Consider the following 16,413-nt stretch of genomic DNA (forward strand, 5'->3'; position numbering starts at 1 on the left):
GGGGGGCTGGGGTTGGGGCGAGGGGGGGGGGCGAGGGTTGGGGCGAGGGGGGTGCTGGGGTTGGGGCGAGGGGGGTGCTGGGGTTGGGGCGAGGGGGGGGCTGGGGTTGGGGCGAGGGGGGGCGAGGGTTGGGGCGAGGGGGGTGCTGGGGTTGGGGCGAGCGGGGGGCTGGGGTTGGGGGGCTGGGGTTGGGGCGGGGGGGGGGGCTGGGGTTGGGGCGGGGGGGCTGGGGTTGGGGCGAGGGGGAGGTTGGGGTGAGGGTTGGGGCGAGGGGGAGGTTGGGGTGAGGGTTGGGGCGGGGGGGGCGGGGGTTGGGGCGGGGGGGGCGGGGGTTGGGGCGGGGGGGGCTGGGGTTGGGGCGGGGGGGGCTGGGTTGGGGCGGTGGGGGGGCTGGGGTTGGGGCGGGGGGGCTGGGGTTGGGGCGAGGGTTGGGGCGAGGGGGAGGTTGGGGCGAGGGTTGGGGCGGGGGGGGGCTGGGGTTGGGGCGGGGGGAGGCTGGGGTTGGGGCGGGGGGGGCTGGGGTTGGGGCTGGGGTTGGGGCGGTGGGGGGGCTGGGGTTGGGGCGGTGGGGGGGCTGGGGTTGGGGCGGGGGGGGGCTGGGGTTGGGGCGAGGGTTGGGGCGAGGGGGGGTGCTGGGGTTGGGGCGAGGGGGGGGCTGGGGTTGGGGTGAGGGAGGGTTGGGGCGGGGGGGGCTGGGGTTGGGGCGGGGGGGGTGCTGGGTTGGGGCGGGGGGGGCTGGGGGCGGGGGGGGCTGGGGTTGGGGTGGTGGGGGGCTGGGGTTGGGGCGGTGGGGGGGTGCTGGGTTGGGGCGAGGGGGGGTGCTGGGGTTGGGGCGAGGGGGGGGGGTTGGGGTGAGGGGGGGTTGGGGTGAGGGGGGGTTGGGGTGAGGGGGGGGGTGGGGCTGGGGCGAGCTGGGGCTGGGGCGAGGGGGGGCTGGGGCGAGGGGGGGGCGAGGGGGGCTGGGGTGAGGGGGGGCGGGGATGCTGGCTGGGGCTGGGGCTGGGGCGAGGGGTTGCTGGGGCGAGGGTGGGCTGGGGCTGGGGTTGGGGCGAGGGTGGGCTGGGGTTGGGGCGAGGGTGGGCTGGGGCGAGGTGAGGTTGGGCTGGAGCGAGGGTGGGGCGGAGCTGGAGCGAGGGTGAGGTTGGGGCGAGGGTGAAGTTAGGTTGGGATTGGGTTGAGGTTGGGTTGGGTTGGGATGAAGGTGGGCTGAGGTTGGGCTGGGGGTTGAGTTGGGGTGGGATGAAGTTGGGTGGAGGAATATTGAGGGAGGTCCCTGCTGTGCAGTAACAGTGATGTTTGCTGGTTCCAGGCTTTAACACCATCGCTGCTGCTCGTATTTTTTATAAACTGATGCGTCGTCTGGGGTTCGATGGGTTCTACCTGCAGGGCGGAGACTGGGGAGCTCTGATCGCTACCAACATGGCCCAGATGAAGCCAGGGTGAGTCTTCCAGTTACTGAAGAGTATTCACACATCATCAAACACAGCGGGGAGGGGTTTGGGGTGGGGGTTTGGGGAGGGGTTGGGTGGGGGTTTGGGGAGGGGTTGGGTGGGGGTTTGGGGAGGGGTTGGGTGGGGGTTTGGGGAGGGGTTGGGTGGGGGTTGGGGGTGGGGAGGGGTTTTGGGGGGTGGGGAGGGGTTTTGGGGGGTGGGGAGGGGTTTTGGGGTGTGGGGAGGGGTTTTTGGGGTGTGGGGAGGGGTTTTGGGGTGTGGGGAGGGGGGGTTTTGGGGAGGGTTGCGGTGGGGTGGGTAGAGGGCGCCCGCGATTGGTAGAAGGTGCTGTCCATGTTCCGTGTCCATGGTCTCTGCCCTTGTCAACTCTGCCCTTGTCAACTCTGCCCTTGTCAACTCTGCCCTTGTCTCTCCTGACAGGAATGTTAAAGGGATCCACTTGAATTTCTTCCCGATTTCCAGGATTGGAATGGGGCTCCTGCCCTCCCTGCTCCTCGGGCCGTACTTACCCTCCCTGGTCGGATTCACACCGACCGACTTTGAGCGAATCTATCCGTTCTTCAAAAAGAACGTGTATACCCTGCTGAGGGAGTCCGGCTACATGCACATCCAGGGCACGAAACCTGACACACCAGGTAGGTGTGTGAGTGAGTAAGCACAGAGTGACAGAGACATAGGAGCAACTGCAATTTAATCCAGGAGTTCAGGGCGTTTATATCTAGGATAACGAGGGGTTGGGGGGGGTTTATATAGAATAACAGATACCTGGCATTGAGTTACATGCTGGAATCTAATCGAGGGGTTCGGGGGGGGAGTTATATATAGAATAACAGATACCCGGGAGTGAGTTACAGGCTGGAATCTAATCGAGGGGTTCGGGGGGTTTATATATAGAATAACATACCCGGGAGAGAGTTACATGCTGGAATCTAATCGAGGGGTTCGGGGGGGTTTATATAGAATAACAGATACCCGGGAGTGAGTTACAGGCTGGAATCTAATCGAGGGGTTCGGGGGGTTTATATAGAACTAGCTGGGGAGCCCCGCGTTGCGAGGGCAATTTTGGGGCGCTTGGTCTCCCTGCCCCTGTGTGTGCCCCATCTCCCTGTCATGTCCCCTCCCCTCCCCTCCCCTCTGTCCCTCTCTCCCTCTCTCCGGCCCCTCCCCCTGCCTAGCGCCCGAGGTCCGGAGCTGAGGTCCGCCGCGTATCGCGCGGCTGATGGACGGCCGCTGTGGGCGGGCGGCGCATGCGCGGTCAGTGCGGGCGGCGCATGCGCGGTCAGTGCGGGCGGCGCGAGCCTCCCGCGATTTCCCGAGGCTCGCCCCACCCCGCGATTTCCCGAGGCTCTCCTCCCCGCCCCCCCCCCCCGCGATTTCCCGAGGCTCCCCCCCCCCCCCCGCGATTTCCGAAGGCTCTCTTTCTTTCCCCCCCCCCCCCCCCCCATTAAATTGTTATTTAATTCCCTAACACATCATTAAAATATTTACCTTAGTTCCCTTACACACAAAGTGTGGGGGGAAAAAATTGTGAAAAATCAAGATGGCGGCCACTCACCTCGGTTCAGAAGGATAAGGCCCGCCCACACACGCACCGATTGGTCGACCGGTCAGGTCACCGAAGCGTAGGATTGGTCAATCGTCGAGTCACTCGACACTCAACTGTAGGAAGGAACCCGCCGTCCGATTGGTCGACCTCGACGTCACACGGTCGCTAATGACATGCTAATGAGCAGAACGCTGAACGTTTTTGGGATACCGCGGGCGGGATTTTTGTCCGGCCGAAACGTAAATATGCCTATGACTGGTCCGGAATCGCAAGCTTTCTTTTGAGGCGACGCTCGCGTCGGTACGCTCTGTAACTTTCAAACGTATAGAGAACGGACAGACATCGGGACAGACAGAAGAGCTCTTTTATATATATATATATATATATAGATAATAGATACCCGGGTGTGAGTTACAGGCTGGGATCTAATCGAGGGGTTGGGGGGGGTTTACATATAGAATAACAGATACCCGGGAGTGAGTTACAGGCTGGAATCTAATCGAGGGGTTTATATATAGAATAACATACCCGGGAGTGAGTTACATGCTGGAATCTAATCGAGGGGTTCGGGGGGTTTATATAGAATAATAGATACCCGGGAGTGAGTTACAGGCTGGAATCTAATCGAGGGGTTTGTGGAGTGAGGTACAACATTGCCCTCTCACTTTGTGTTTCTCAGGCTGTGCACTGAATGACTCCCCCGTGGGTTTGGCTGCCTATATACTGGAGAAATTTTCAACCTGGACCAGCAAGGATTTCCGGGACCTTGAAGATGGAGGGCTCACGAGGTGGGAAAGTCAGATATTCTCCGCTATTATTTCTCTCTCTAGAATTTCCTTTTCTTATAGTTGAGGCCGTGATGTGAAATTTCACATATTTGAACTAAAGTCAATAAGTGATGACCAACAGTATACCCAACTGACAGAAGACCGGCCTTCCCCAGTGGCGCAGTGGCCTAGTGCACCGCCTAGTGTGGTACTGAACCACATGAAGCAGCAAGATCCCAAGTTCCATCCCTGGTCTGTGCTGGATTAGCTGGCCTCAGCCCGGCCAAGAGTAGGGATTCGTTTGCTGGCCTTCCCAAGTCCGTTAGTTGGTTGTCCACCAAAAGAATGGTGTGAGATGGGGAAATAGTGAAGTGTTAATGGAAGAATAGAGAAGGATCATGGAGTCCAAGCTAAGAGTGGTAAACTAGAAAGCAAAGTTCAGTGAGATAAAAGGGGATCTGGCCCAAATTAACTGAGCAGAAAGGTCAGCAACTGTCAATAGATCAGCAGAGGGGAATCTTCAAATATGAGATACATAGGGGTAGATTTTTCCGAACCTGTCGGGAAGAAGGCGGGACTTCCCCTTTCGGGTTTTTGACCCGCCTACTTCGACGTCCGGCCAATCCGCGTGATTTTCCCTTGATTGACCTTGTTGAGCCCGCCCAGCAGGCCAATTAAGGGCCACCCGGCAACAGGTGACGTCACAGACTGCAATTTCATCTGTCGAGTTCTTGACAGATGAAATATCAGTGTTTTACAGCTGTTTGAAGCTGCCAAACACTGACAGTCTGAGTTCTAACACGAGTCCTTCTGCACAGACTCAGTTAGAACTCTCACTGGCACTCAAAGCTGAAGGCTGTCACTTTTGACAGATTGCAGCCATTCAGCTTTCAGTTCCTGCTGAGTGATGCGCTCCCGACGGCTACAGGAAGAAAGGCTGTTAAGGTAAGTACAGGTAAGTAAAAGTTCTTTACACACTTTAGACACACCAAACACACTCATGCACCCATCGCTCACCTGAGCACTGACATCGCGACCCCTCCAACTCCTTCAACCCAACGGCCCGCCTGCTCTAACCTGGCGTCGTTTGGAGCCATCGGGAAACCCACACGACACCCCTCAAAATAGGGATTAGGCTAAAAACTGCCTGTTGACTACCTGTTAACAGGCAGTTAATTGGCACTAATCCCTTCCCGCCTGGTTTCGGCGGGTCCCAGTGCGGGGCGGGTACCCGCCGCCCCTGAAACTTACGTGGAGCGGGGTTTTGGGCGGGATGGTGTCGGGACTTCCAAATTCGGGATTTTCCCCCCCCTCCACACGCCTGAAACCCTGCCTGACGGCTCCACAAAAATCTAGCCCATAGAGTACAAATAAATATTTTCCTATTGTCCAACATAGAGTCTTGGATAAGTCACAGTTTCCTCCAGTTAAACATTGGGAAGACCAAAGCCATTGTCTTTGGTCCCCGCCACAATGTTTCCCAGCCACTGACTCCATCCCTCTCCCTGACCAGTGTCTGAACCAGACTATTCGCAACCTTAGCATCCTATTTGGTCCTGAGCTGGGTTTCCCACCCCATATCCTCTCCATCACCAAGACCACCGACTTCCACCTTTGTAACATCGCCTGACCCCGCCCCTGCCTCAGCCCATGTGCTGCTGAACCCTCATCCATGCCCTTGTTACCTCCAGACTCGACTATTCCAATGCTCACCTGTCCAGCCTCCCATCTTTCACCCTCCATAAACTTGAGGCCATTCAAAACTCGGCTGCCCATGTCCTAACTCGCACCAAGTCTTGTTCACCCATCACCCCTGTGCTTGCTGACCTACACTGGCTCCCGGTCCGGCAATGCCTCGATTTTTTAAAATTCTCATCCTTGTTTTCAAATCCCTCCATGGCCTCGCCCCTCCCTATCTCTGTAACCTCCTCCAGCCCCAGAACTCTCCGAATGCTCCGCTCCTCTGACTCTGGCCATTTGTGCATTTCCCCTCTTTGCTGACCAGCAGAAGCTGTGCTTCCAGCGGCACTGGTCCCTCTGCCCCTTCTCGTCAGACCCTCCCCTTCTCGTCAGACCCTCCTTAAAGCCCACCTCCTTGACCCAGCTTTTGGTCACCCCTTCTAACATCTCCTCCTTTGGCTCGGGTCCATTTGTTCTCGCGCCCTCTGTGTAGGGCCTCTGGACATTTTGTCCTACATTTAGGGCACAATATAGGTGTTGTTGATAGAGAGAGTTTGAAACTAATACTGGAACTTAAAAACAGAGGCACATGATTAAAGTAAAGCGAACAATACTGAATATAATCCTGAGGGATATGGAAAGGCAGCTTAGAAGGGCTGAAAAAAGACCAGCAGACAGTATAAAAGCAAACAGTGAAGGCTTTTATAAGCCTAAAAGAAGTAACTAACTAGTTATATTCAGTAGCAAAATACTGCGGATGCTGGAAATCTGAAATAACAACAGAAAATACTGAAAGCACTCAGCAGGCCAGGCAGCATCCGTGGAGAGAGAAACAGAGTTAACGTTTCAGGCCTGGGACCCTTCATCAGAACTGGAAAAAGCTGGAAATGTAACAGATTAAGCAGGTGCAGAGATGGGGTGGGGGTGGGGCCGGGTGGGGTGGGGGAGGGTGGTGGTGGGGGGTTGGGTTGGGTGGGGTGGGGGACGGGGGGGTTGGGGCGGGGGGGTGGCCGGGGGTGGGGTGGTTGGGAGGGGAGGAAGGAATTGAAGGAATATACTGTGCTAAGGCAAGAGGCAGGAAAGATAAAATGTTGCAAATGGGGTTGGCAAAATCATACAGCATGAAAAACGGGAGCAGGGGTTATAGTTTGAAATTGTTGAACTCAATGTTGAGTCCAGAAGGCTGTAAAGTGCCTAATCGAAAGATGAGGTGCTGTTCCTCGAGCTTACGTTGAGCTGCATTGGAACAATGTGATAGGCCGAGGACAGAGAGATCAGAGTGGGAGTGAAGCGGTGAATTAAAATGACAGGCAACCGGAAGCTCAGGGTCGCCCTTACGGACTGAACGGAGGTGTTCCGCAAAGCGGTCGCCCAATCTGCGTTTGGTCTCCCCAATGTAGAGGAGACCGCATCGTGAGCAGTGAATACAGTATATTAAATTGCAAGAAGTACAAGTAAATCGCTGTTTCACCTGGAAGGGGTGTTTGGGGCCCTGGACAGTGGGAAGGGAGGAGGTAAAAGGGCATGTGTGGCATCTCTTGCGCTTGCACGGGAAGGTGCCAGGCGAAGGAGAAGGGGTGTTGTGGGCGATAGAGGAGTGGACCAGGGTGTCGCGGAGGGAGCGGTCCCTACGGAATGCTGAAAGGGGAGGTGAAGGGAAGATGCGTTTGGTGGTGGGATCACGCTGGAGGTGGCGGAAATGGCAGAGGATGATCCGTTGAATGTGGAGGCTGGTGGGGTGAAAGGTGAGGACAAGGGGAACCCTATCGTGGTTCCGGGAGGGAGGGGAAGGGGTGAGGGCAGAAGTGCGGGAAATGAAACGGACACGGTCACGGGCCGTGTCAACCACAGTAGAGGGGATTCCTCAGTTGAGGAAAAAGGAAGACATGTCGGAAGCACTGGTATGGAAGGTGGCATCGTCGGAGCAGATACGGCGGATGAGACGGAGAAACTGGGAGAATGGAATAGAGTCCTTACAGGAAGCGGGGTGGGAGGAAGTGTAGTCCAGGTAGCTGTGGGAGTCGGTGGGCTTGTAGAGCATGTTTGTCGAAAGCCGATCGCCAGAAATGGAGACAGAGAAGTCCAGGAAGAGAAGAGTCGGAGATGGACCATGTGAAGGTGAGGGAAGGGTGAAAATTGGAAGTAAAGTGAATGAAATTTTCTAGTTCAGGGCGAGAGCGGGTAATGGCACCGATACAGTCATCAATGTACCGGAAAAAGAGGTGAAGGAGGGGACCAGAGTAGGACTGGAACAAAGAATATCCACATATCCCATGAATAGGCAGGCATTGCTAGGGCCCAAGCGGGTTCCCATCGCAACACCTTTAATTTGGAGGAAGTGAGTGGAGTCAGAGGATAAGTTGTTCAATGTGAGAACAAGTTCAGCCAGGTGGAGGAGGGTGGTGGTGGATGGGGACTGGTTGGGCCTCCGTTCAAGGAAGAAGCAGGGTGCCCTCAGGCCATCCGCCACTTTAACAGTTTCCAGTTTTCCTGGCCCCAACCGTCTCCTTTTCACTGGATGTCCAATCCCTCTGCACCTCCATCCCCCACCAGGACGGCCTGAGGGCTCCGCTTCTCCCTTGAATAAGAAATTCAGAAGAAACTTCTTTACCCAGAGAGTGGTGAGAATGTGGAACTTGCTACCACAGGGAGTGGTTGAAGCAAATAGTATTGAAGCATTTAAGGAGAGGCTGGACAAGCATATGAGGGAGAAGGGAATCGCGGGTTATGCTGATAGTTAGATGAGGAAAGACTGGAGGAGGCTCGAGTGGCCATGGACTGGTTGGGCCGAATGGACTGGTTGGGCCGAATGGCCTGTTTCTGTGCCGTATATCCTATGTAGCTGGAGAGAGGGTCGGAGCACTTGTGTGAAGGAGGGAATCTTGCTGGAGGCGATAAAGGGATGATGAGAAGAAAGAAAGAAAAGACTTGCATTTATAAAGTGCCTTTCACAACCTCAGGACGTCCCAAAGTGCTTTATAGTCATGATGTTTTTGAGGTGTAGTCACTGTTGTAATGTCGGGAAACACAGCAGACAATTTGCGCACAGCAAGCTCCCACAAACCGTGATGAAATAAATGACCAGATAGTTTGTTTTCAGTTATGTTGGTTGAGTGATGTTGGGGATATTAAATAAATACTTTGTGTCTGGTGGTGGAAGTGAGAATGTTGGAGGACGTGGAGCGATTCTGAGAGAAAACTATAAAAAGGGAAATGGTTCTGGAAATATTAGTGGGGGTCGAGGTGATGAAGTCACTGGGCCCGGAGATCCGGTGCTCCTCAATTGTTAAAATCCAATAAGAGACAGCACAGGTTCTGGCCACATCTCCGCAGACTCTGGGGTAACTTTACCAACGGAACACAGTGACGACCTCTTCCGGGAGATTTGTCAAACACAGCTTGTTGTGTGGAGGATTCACCATGGCCCTGCGTCTAGCTGTATCCCTCTCTCTTTATACCCTTCCCTGTCACTGCGACAGCTCTGCCGAGAACTTCCTTTTGTTTCTCCGCTTTCCCGTGAACATTATCCCACTCGTCTGAACAGATGGTGCTCATTTTGCTGTGGATGTCCTCAACAGCAGCACAGAGCAATTGGGCGGAATGGCCTGTTTCTGTGCTGTAAGTTGCATGTAATTAGCACATGTAAACATTAATTTCCTTTCACCCGGCATATTCTCTCCCCATCTGATACCTATTGAACAAGCGATGTTTCCACTTGTGGGGGAGTCCAAAACTAGAGGCCATAAATATAAGATAGTCATTAATAAATGCAACAGAGAATTCAGAGAGTGGCGAGAATGTGGAACTCGCTATCATGGGATAGTTGAGGCGAATCGCTTGGATGCATTTAATAAGTACATGAGGGAGAAAGAAATAGAAGGTATGCTGATGGGGTGAGATGAAGAGGGATAGGAGGAGGCTGGTGTGGAGCATAAACACTGGCATGGACCTGAAGGGCCGAATGGCCTGTTTCTGTGCTGTACATTCTATGTAAAATTCTAGGAGCTGTTACACTTGCATCCCCACAGATATCTGCATTTTCCAAGGGCATTTCCACGCTATCTTATTTCTTTCTGCAGCCTGTTTTCTCATACAGTATCGCCTGGTCAGGCATTCCAAAACAGTGATTGGCTATTTCAAAATATTATTAACTTTCACACAGCTGCAGTTTGCTCAGTGCCAACGCAGAGCACTAACGGAACTCCCATCGACGTCCGCTGGTTAACCCTTTCCATCCTGGTTTCTTACCTTCACCCAAAGTTGTTACACAACAGGGCCCATACTTTCAAATTGTTGCTGAGAGTGAGGAGAAATGTCTTTACTTGGAGGACTGTGGGAGTGTCAGAATGCTTTGTCACAGGGAGTGACTAAGGCGGAGACCATTGCATCCTTTTTGAGAAAAGTGGATCAATGTTAGAAACACAAAGATACAGGGCTATGGGAGAGAGCAGATTTGTTTTGGATTGCTCTAACGCGGAGCTGGCATAAACACGATGGGCCGAATGGCCTCCTTCTGTACTGTAAACATCTGTGGTTCTATGTGATCCATTATTGAGTGTGTGCGTGTGGATAGGATTGTGTTTTTGACTGCGATGCATCACACAGTCGAATAGCCTACTGTCTAAGCTGACAAATGAATTGCGGCCACTTAGACCAGGCTCCCTGTGCACCCTGATGAGGAGAGACGGCCCAGTTGCTAGTTTTGCTGCTAATGTGAGAGAGTGGAACCTTTGAGTGACGGGGAGTGAATGGCAGCGTGTGCACCGTGCTGAGAGCTGTAACGGTACTGAGGGAAGGGTACAGTGGGAAGCTGCAGATCTGAGTTTCAAACATAAAATGCTGGAAAGGCACAGCAGAACCGGAAATGCATGTTAGTGTTTCTGCTAATGATCCCTCACCAAGACTTTCCATTCATATATATTTGACTTTTATTTCTGTCTTTCTGACCTCTCACGCCCCTCCCTCCCCGCCCCCCCCCCCCCCCCCCCCCCAAACCTCTGATGCGAACCCAGGAAATTCTCTCTGGACGAGCTTCTGAACAATGTGATGATCTACTGGGTGACGGGCTCCATCACCACCTCCATGCGGATGTACAAAGAGAACCTGGACTTGGATTTCAGAAACAGGATCGATGCCAAGTGAGTGATGAAAAGTGATTCCTTCTGAATTAACATGGGCTGTGTGACAAGGTCTGTGCTCTGGCCCAAATCCAACCAGCAGGCAACTGCCCAATGACCCACATCCCCCTCCCCCCCCCCCCCCCCCCCCCTCCCCCCCCATTTCATGCCATGGGCCTGTGTGAAGTGCTATTCCCAGGAGTTTCATGGTCGAATATCTCTGGTACACGCTAAAAGGGAGAAAATTAGAGCAAAGAGTGCCCCACCTGGTGGATTGTTTAAGAACAGCATTGTACTGGTGCACTTGGCGAGCATGTTCTGAGATTGGAACAGTGTAAGAACATAAGAATTAGGAGCAGGAGTAGGCCATTCGGCCCCTCGAGTCTGCTCCACAATTCAATAAGATCATGGTTGATCATCGACCTCAACTCCACCTTGTCCCCCAATCCCCAAATTCCTTGGTTCCCCTTGGAGTCCAAAAATCTGTCAATCGCCGCCTTGAGCATACTCAATGATTCAGCATCCATAGCCCTTTCATGCAGGGAATTCCAAAGATTCACAACACGGAGTGAAGAAATTCTTCCTCATCTCAGTCTTCAATGCCCTATGATGAGAGATTGTGTAGAATGGGTCAATACTCTCTGGAGTTGAGAAGAATGAGGGGTGATCTCATTGAAATATATAAGATTCTGAGGGGGATTGACAGGTTAGATGCTGAGAGGTTGTTTCCCTGGCTGGAGTGTCTAGAACCAGGGGTCACAGTCTCAGGATAAGGGGTCGGTCGGCCATTTAAGACTGAGATGAGGAAGAATTTCTTCACTCAGAGGGTTGTGAATCTTTGGAATTCTCTGCCCCAGAGGGCTGAGGAGGCTCAGTCGTTGAGTATATTCAAGGCTGAGATCGATAGATTTTTGGACTCTAGGAGAATGAAGGGATATGGAGACCGGGCGGGAAAGTGGAGTTGAGGTCGATGATCAGCCATGATCTTATTGAATGGCAGAGCAGGCTCGAGGGGCCTTATGGCCTACTCCTGCTCGCTCTTCATATGTTCTAAATGGCCTACCCCTTATCCTGAGACTATGCCCCCTAGCTCTGGACTCTCCTCGGACAACCCTCTCATCCCAGGGATCAATCTAAGGCATGTATGTCCTTTCCCAGATAAGGAGAACAAAACTGTGCCCAGTACTCCAGGTATGGTCTCACCAAGGCCCTGTACAATTGTAGCAAGACTTCCTTACTCTTATACTCCAACCCCCTTGCAATAAAGGCCAACATGCCACTTGCCTTCCTTATTGCTTGCTGTACCTGGATGCTAGCTTTCTGTGTTTCTTGCACGAGGACACCCAAATCTCTCTGAACACCAACATTTGAAAGTTTCTCACTATTTAAAAAATATTCTGGTTTTCTATTCTTCCTCTCAAAGTGAATAACCTCACATTTCCCGACATTATACTCCATCTGCCACCTTACTGCCCGCTCACTTAGTCTATCGATATCCCTTTGCAGACTCGGTGTTCTCCTCACAGCTTACTGTCCCACCCAGCTTTGTATCATCAGCAAACTTGGATACATTACACTCGGTCCCTTCATCTAGGTCATTAATATAGATTGTAAATAGCTGAGGCCCCAACACTGATCCTTGCAGCACCTCACTAGTTACAGCCTGCCAACCTGAAAAAGATCTGTTTATCCCTACTCTCTGTTTTCTGTCTGTTAACCAATCCTTTATCCGTGCTAATATATTACCCCCAACCCCATGTGCCTTTATCTTGCGTAGCAACTTTTTACTACAAATGCCTTTTGGAAATCCAAATATACTGGTTACACTTTTATCTAGAGGGAGCTGTACTCAGTATCTAATCCATGCTGTGCCTGCCCTGGGAATGTTTGGGACAGTGCAGAGGGAGCTTTACTCAGTATCTAATCCATGCTGTGCCTGCCCTGGGAATGTTTGGGACAGTGCAGAGGGAGCTTTACTCTGTATCTAACCCGTGCTGTACCTGCCCTGGGAGTGTTTGATGGGACAGTGTAGAGGGAGCTTTACTCTGTATCTAACCCGTGCTGTACCTGCCCTGGGAATGTTTGGGACAGTGTAGAGGGAGCTTTACTCTGTATCTAACCCGTGCTGTACCTGCCCTGGGAATGTTTGGGACAGTGTAGAGGGAGCTTTACTCTGTATCTAACCCGTGCTGTACCTGCCCTGGGAGTGTTTGATGGGACAGTGTAGAGGGAGCTTTACTCTTTATCTAACCCGTGCTGTACCTGCCCTGGGAATGTTTGGGACAGTGTAGAGGGAGCTTTACTCTGTATCTAACCCGTGCTGTACCTGCCCTGGGAATGTTTGGGACAGTGTAGAGGGAGCTTTACTCTGTATCTAACCCGTGCTGTACCTGCCCTGGGAGTGTTTGATGGGACAGTGCAGAGGGAGCTTTACTCTGTACTTGCCCTGTAAGTTGGAGGTATTTGGGAGATTCATTGGACTGTTCGCAGCCTTGGCCTCCTTATTGACCCTGAGCTGAGCTTCTGACTCCCTGTCCTCTCCATCGCCAAGACCGCCTAGTTCCACCTCCATAACGTCTCCGCCCCTGCCTCAGCTCATCCGCTGTTGAAACCCTCATCCATGCCCTTGTTACCTCCAGACTCGACTATTCCAATGCTCTCCTGGCCAACCTACCATCTTCCACCCTCCATAAACTTGAGCTGATCCAAAACTCTGCTGCCCATATCCTAACTCGCACCAAGTCCCGTTCACCCATCACCCTGTGTTTACTGCCCTACAATGCTTCAATTTTAACATTTTCATCCTTTTGTTCAAATCCCTCCATGGCCTCGCCCCCTCCCTATCTCTGTTAATTTCTCAAGCCCAACAACCTCTCGCTTGAATTTCACGGTGGCTCAGCCTGTGTGCTTTTCCCTCCCTTCTCTCTTCCCTTTTCCCCTTCCAGGGTTGGAGTCTACGTTCCTGCCGGATTGGCCGCATTCCCCAATGAGTTGATGCACATGCCGCTAGTCTGGGCCAAACAGAAGTACAAGAAGATTGCGACGTACTCCTACATGTCCCGTGGTGGCCACTTCGCCGCCTTCGAGGAGCCCGAGCTGCTGGCTGAGGATATTCGGCTCTTTGTTCGAAGTGTAGAAAAGAGCGGCTGAGAATTGCATATTGCCGTTCCTGCGTGTTGGGGGATCTGGTCCCCGTGCCTTCGCCCTTGGAACCTGAAGACCTGTTGGATAATCAATCCCAGCACTATTGCCACATTCACCAGGCCAATGAACTCGAATCACTGCTTTCAGAACAATAATCACTTTCTGCTAACTAACCTTCAAATACTGTTGCTTTTGATGGCTGGTTGTGGTATGAACACTGCCCCATTGAAGGAGCTGGGTTCAATATTCACAGTCAGCGTCTTGTTTAACGATTTCTATGTATTATTTCAATGATGGATTGAAAAATAAAACATAAACATGCCTGAGAGTAGGTGCTGTTTTGTTTTTATAATTTCCCCTCCCCCGATTCTCGCTGCGATACGGTTCACCGTTAACCTGGTCTTGTCCTCAAGCAGTGTCCACACACAAGTCCAGTAAGAAAGAAGGACTTGCATTTCTATCGCGCCTCTGTTTCACAACCTCAGGACGGCCCAAAGTGCTTCACAGCCAATGAAGTACTTTTGAAGTGTAGTCACTGTTGTAATCTAGGAAACTCAGCAGCCAATTTGCACACAGCAAGCTCCCACAAACAGCAATGTGATAATGACCAGATAATCTGTTTTAGTGATGTTAGTGGAGGGATAAATATTGGCCAGGACACCGGGGAGAACTCCCCTGCTCTTTGTACAGATAACTGTAGCTGTAGTAAAGACAGCTGCTTTACGGTAGCTGTAGTAAAGAGAGCTGCTTGACGGCAGTCATATAAATAGGAAGCCATCTTGGCCATGCGGCAGTACTGCATGAGCTGGCACTGACTCAAGACCTAATAAAGAGTACTCAACGATATCTACTCGTAAGCTTCTTAATACTAAGATATAAGATAACATTACATGGTACCAGGATTTATAAAATACACGCTATGGGCATACCACGACAATGGAAGGGATAAAACCACCGACTAGCCTGCAACTTGAAGGAAATCTGGACGAAAATTGGCGCGAATTCAAACAACGCTTTCTTCTCTACCTCACCACGATCGACGCCACGAGTACGCGATCATATCTACTTGTAAGCCTCTTAATACTAAGATATAAGATAACATTACACTCTTTAAAATCGTGCCATGGGATATTTTAAGTCCACCTGAGAGAGCAGACAGACCCTCGGTTTAACGTCTCATCTGAAAGACGGCACCTCCGACAGTGCAGCACTCCCTCAGCACTGTACTGCGAGTGTCAGCCTGGATTTTGTACTCAAGTCTCTGGAGTGGGACTTGAACCCACGACCCTCTGAGCCAGAGGCGGGTCTCTGGTTAGTGGTCAAGAGCAGAAACCCTGGTCGCCCTCTCCTGAGCCCAGGGCACTGATATTACCAGTGCCCTGGCTGAACCCGAGACCCTGTTCCCGAGGCCCCTTCCTGCTTTGGATGCCGACACTTGCTACAGACTCACTGTTTGATCTTCTCAGGAGGAAGGTGGAAAGAGGCAGCACCAAGTGATAGATGTGTCTGAACAACTCGAATAAAGGGCTTCTCTTCCACACATTTGAGGATTTGGAAGTTAATATACTGAGGAATGTGGAGTCAATGTGCGTAAGGGTGGTAGGTGAACAGGAATGTTTGGGATAGGAGGTGGGGTGTGGAACTGGAGTTTGTTAGGAGGATACAGAAGGTCAGGGAGGAGGGCGTTACACAAGTCAAGCCTGAGACATAGACATAGAAGATAGGAGCAGGAGTAGGCCATTCGGCCCCTCGAGCCTGCTCCGCCATTCAATGCGATCATGGCTGATCATCCAAACTCAGTACCCTGTCCCTGCTTTCTCCCCATACCCTTGATCCCTTTAGCCTTAAGAAATATATCGAACTCCTCCTTGAATATATTTAATGTATTGGCCTCTACTGCCTTCTGTGGTAGACAATCCCACAGGTTCACCACTCTCTGGGTGAAGAAATTCCTCCTAATTTCTGTCCTAAATGGCCTACCCCTTATCTTAGACTGTGACCCCTGGTTCTGGACTCCCTGACCATCGGGAACATCCTTCCTGCATCTAGTCTGTCCAGTCCTGTCAGAATTTTATAAGTTTCAATGAGATCCCCTCTCATTCTTCTAAACTCCAGCAAGTACAAGCCCAATCGACCCAATCTCTCCTCATACATCATTCCTGCCATCCCAGGTATCAGCCTGGTGAATCTTCGTTGAACTCCCTCGATGGCAAGAACATCCTTCCTCAGATAAGGCGACCAAAACTGCACACAATACTCAAGGTGCGGTCTCACCAAGGCCCTGTATAACTGCAGCAAGACATCCTTGCTCCTGTACTGAAACCCTCTCGCTACAAAGGCCAACATACCATTTGCCTTCTTAACCGCCTGCTGCACCTGCATGCTTACCTTCAGCGACTGGTGCACAAGGACCCCCAGGTCTCGTTGCACTTCCCCTTCTCCCAATCTATTGCCATTCAGATAATAATTTGCCTTCCTGTTTTTGCCACCAAAGTGGATAACCTCACATTTATCCACGTTATATTGCATCTGCCATGCTTCTGCCCAATCACCCAACCTGTCCAAATCATCCTGGAGTTTCTCAGCATCCTCCTCACAGCACACACGCCCACCCAGCTTTGTATCATCTGCAAATTTGGAGATATTACATCTAGTTCCCTCGTCTAGATCATTAATATATATTGTGAATAGCTGGGGTCCAAGGACCG

General features: G+C 52.2%; 1 protein-coding gene across 1 annotated transcript; it reads left to right on the forward strand.

The window, feature by feature from the left end:
• The first annotated feature begins 1,310 nt into the window (after positions 1–1,310).
• On the forward strand, positions 1,311–14,033 carry LOC147113168 (epoxide hydrolase 1-like). The gene is made up of 5 exons (XM_085998073.1): positions 1,311–1,439; positions 1,872–2,086; positions 3,677–3,785; positions 10,457–10,582; positions 13,507–14,033. The coding sequence occupies exons 1-5, from the start codon at positions 1,351–1,353 to the stop codon at positions 13,709–13,711; spliced, it is 744 nt and encodes a 247-aa protein (XP_085854199.1). The 5' UTR covers positions 1,311–1,350; the 3' UTR covers positions 13,712–14,033.
• Positions 14,034–16,413: the final 2,380 nt, after the last annotated feature.

This window comes from Somniosus microcephalus, chromosome 9, assembly GCF_052327205.1.
Source record: "Somniosus microcephalus isolate GS21.2 chromosome 9, FLI_Smic_1.0, whole genome shotgun sequence".
Taxonomy (NCBI): Eukaryota; Metazoa; Chordata; class Chondrichthyes; order Squaliformes; family Somniosidae; genus Somniosus; species Somniosus microcephalus.

Bases quoted from the DNA above. Each gene is read 5' to 3' on its own strand.
- LOC147113168 (XM_085998073.1), top strand. From the start codon at position 1,351: ATGCGTCGTCTGGGGTTCGATGGGTTCTACCTGCAGGGCGGAGACTGG. The intron at 2,087-3,676 runs GTAGGTGTGTGA...TGTGTTTCTCAG, and splicing joins CACGAAACCTGACACACCAG to GCTGTGCACTGAATGACTCC. The intron at 3,786-10,456 runs GTGGGAAAGTCA...ATGCGAACCCAG, and splicing joins GAAGATGGAGGGCTCACGAG to GAAATTCTCTCTGGACGAGC.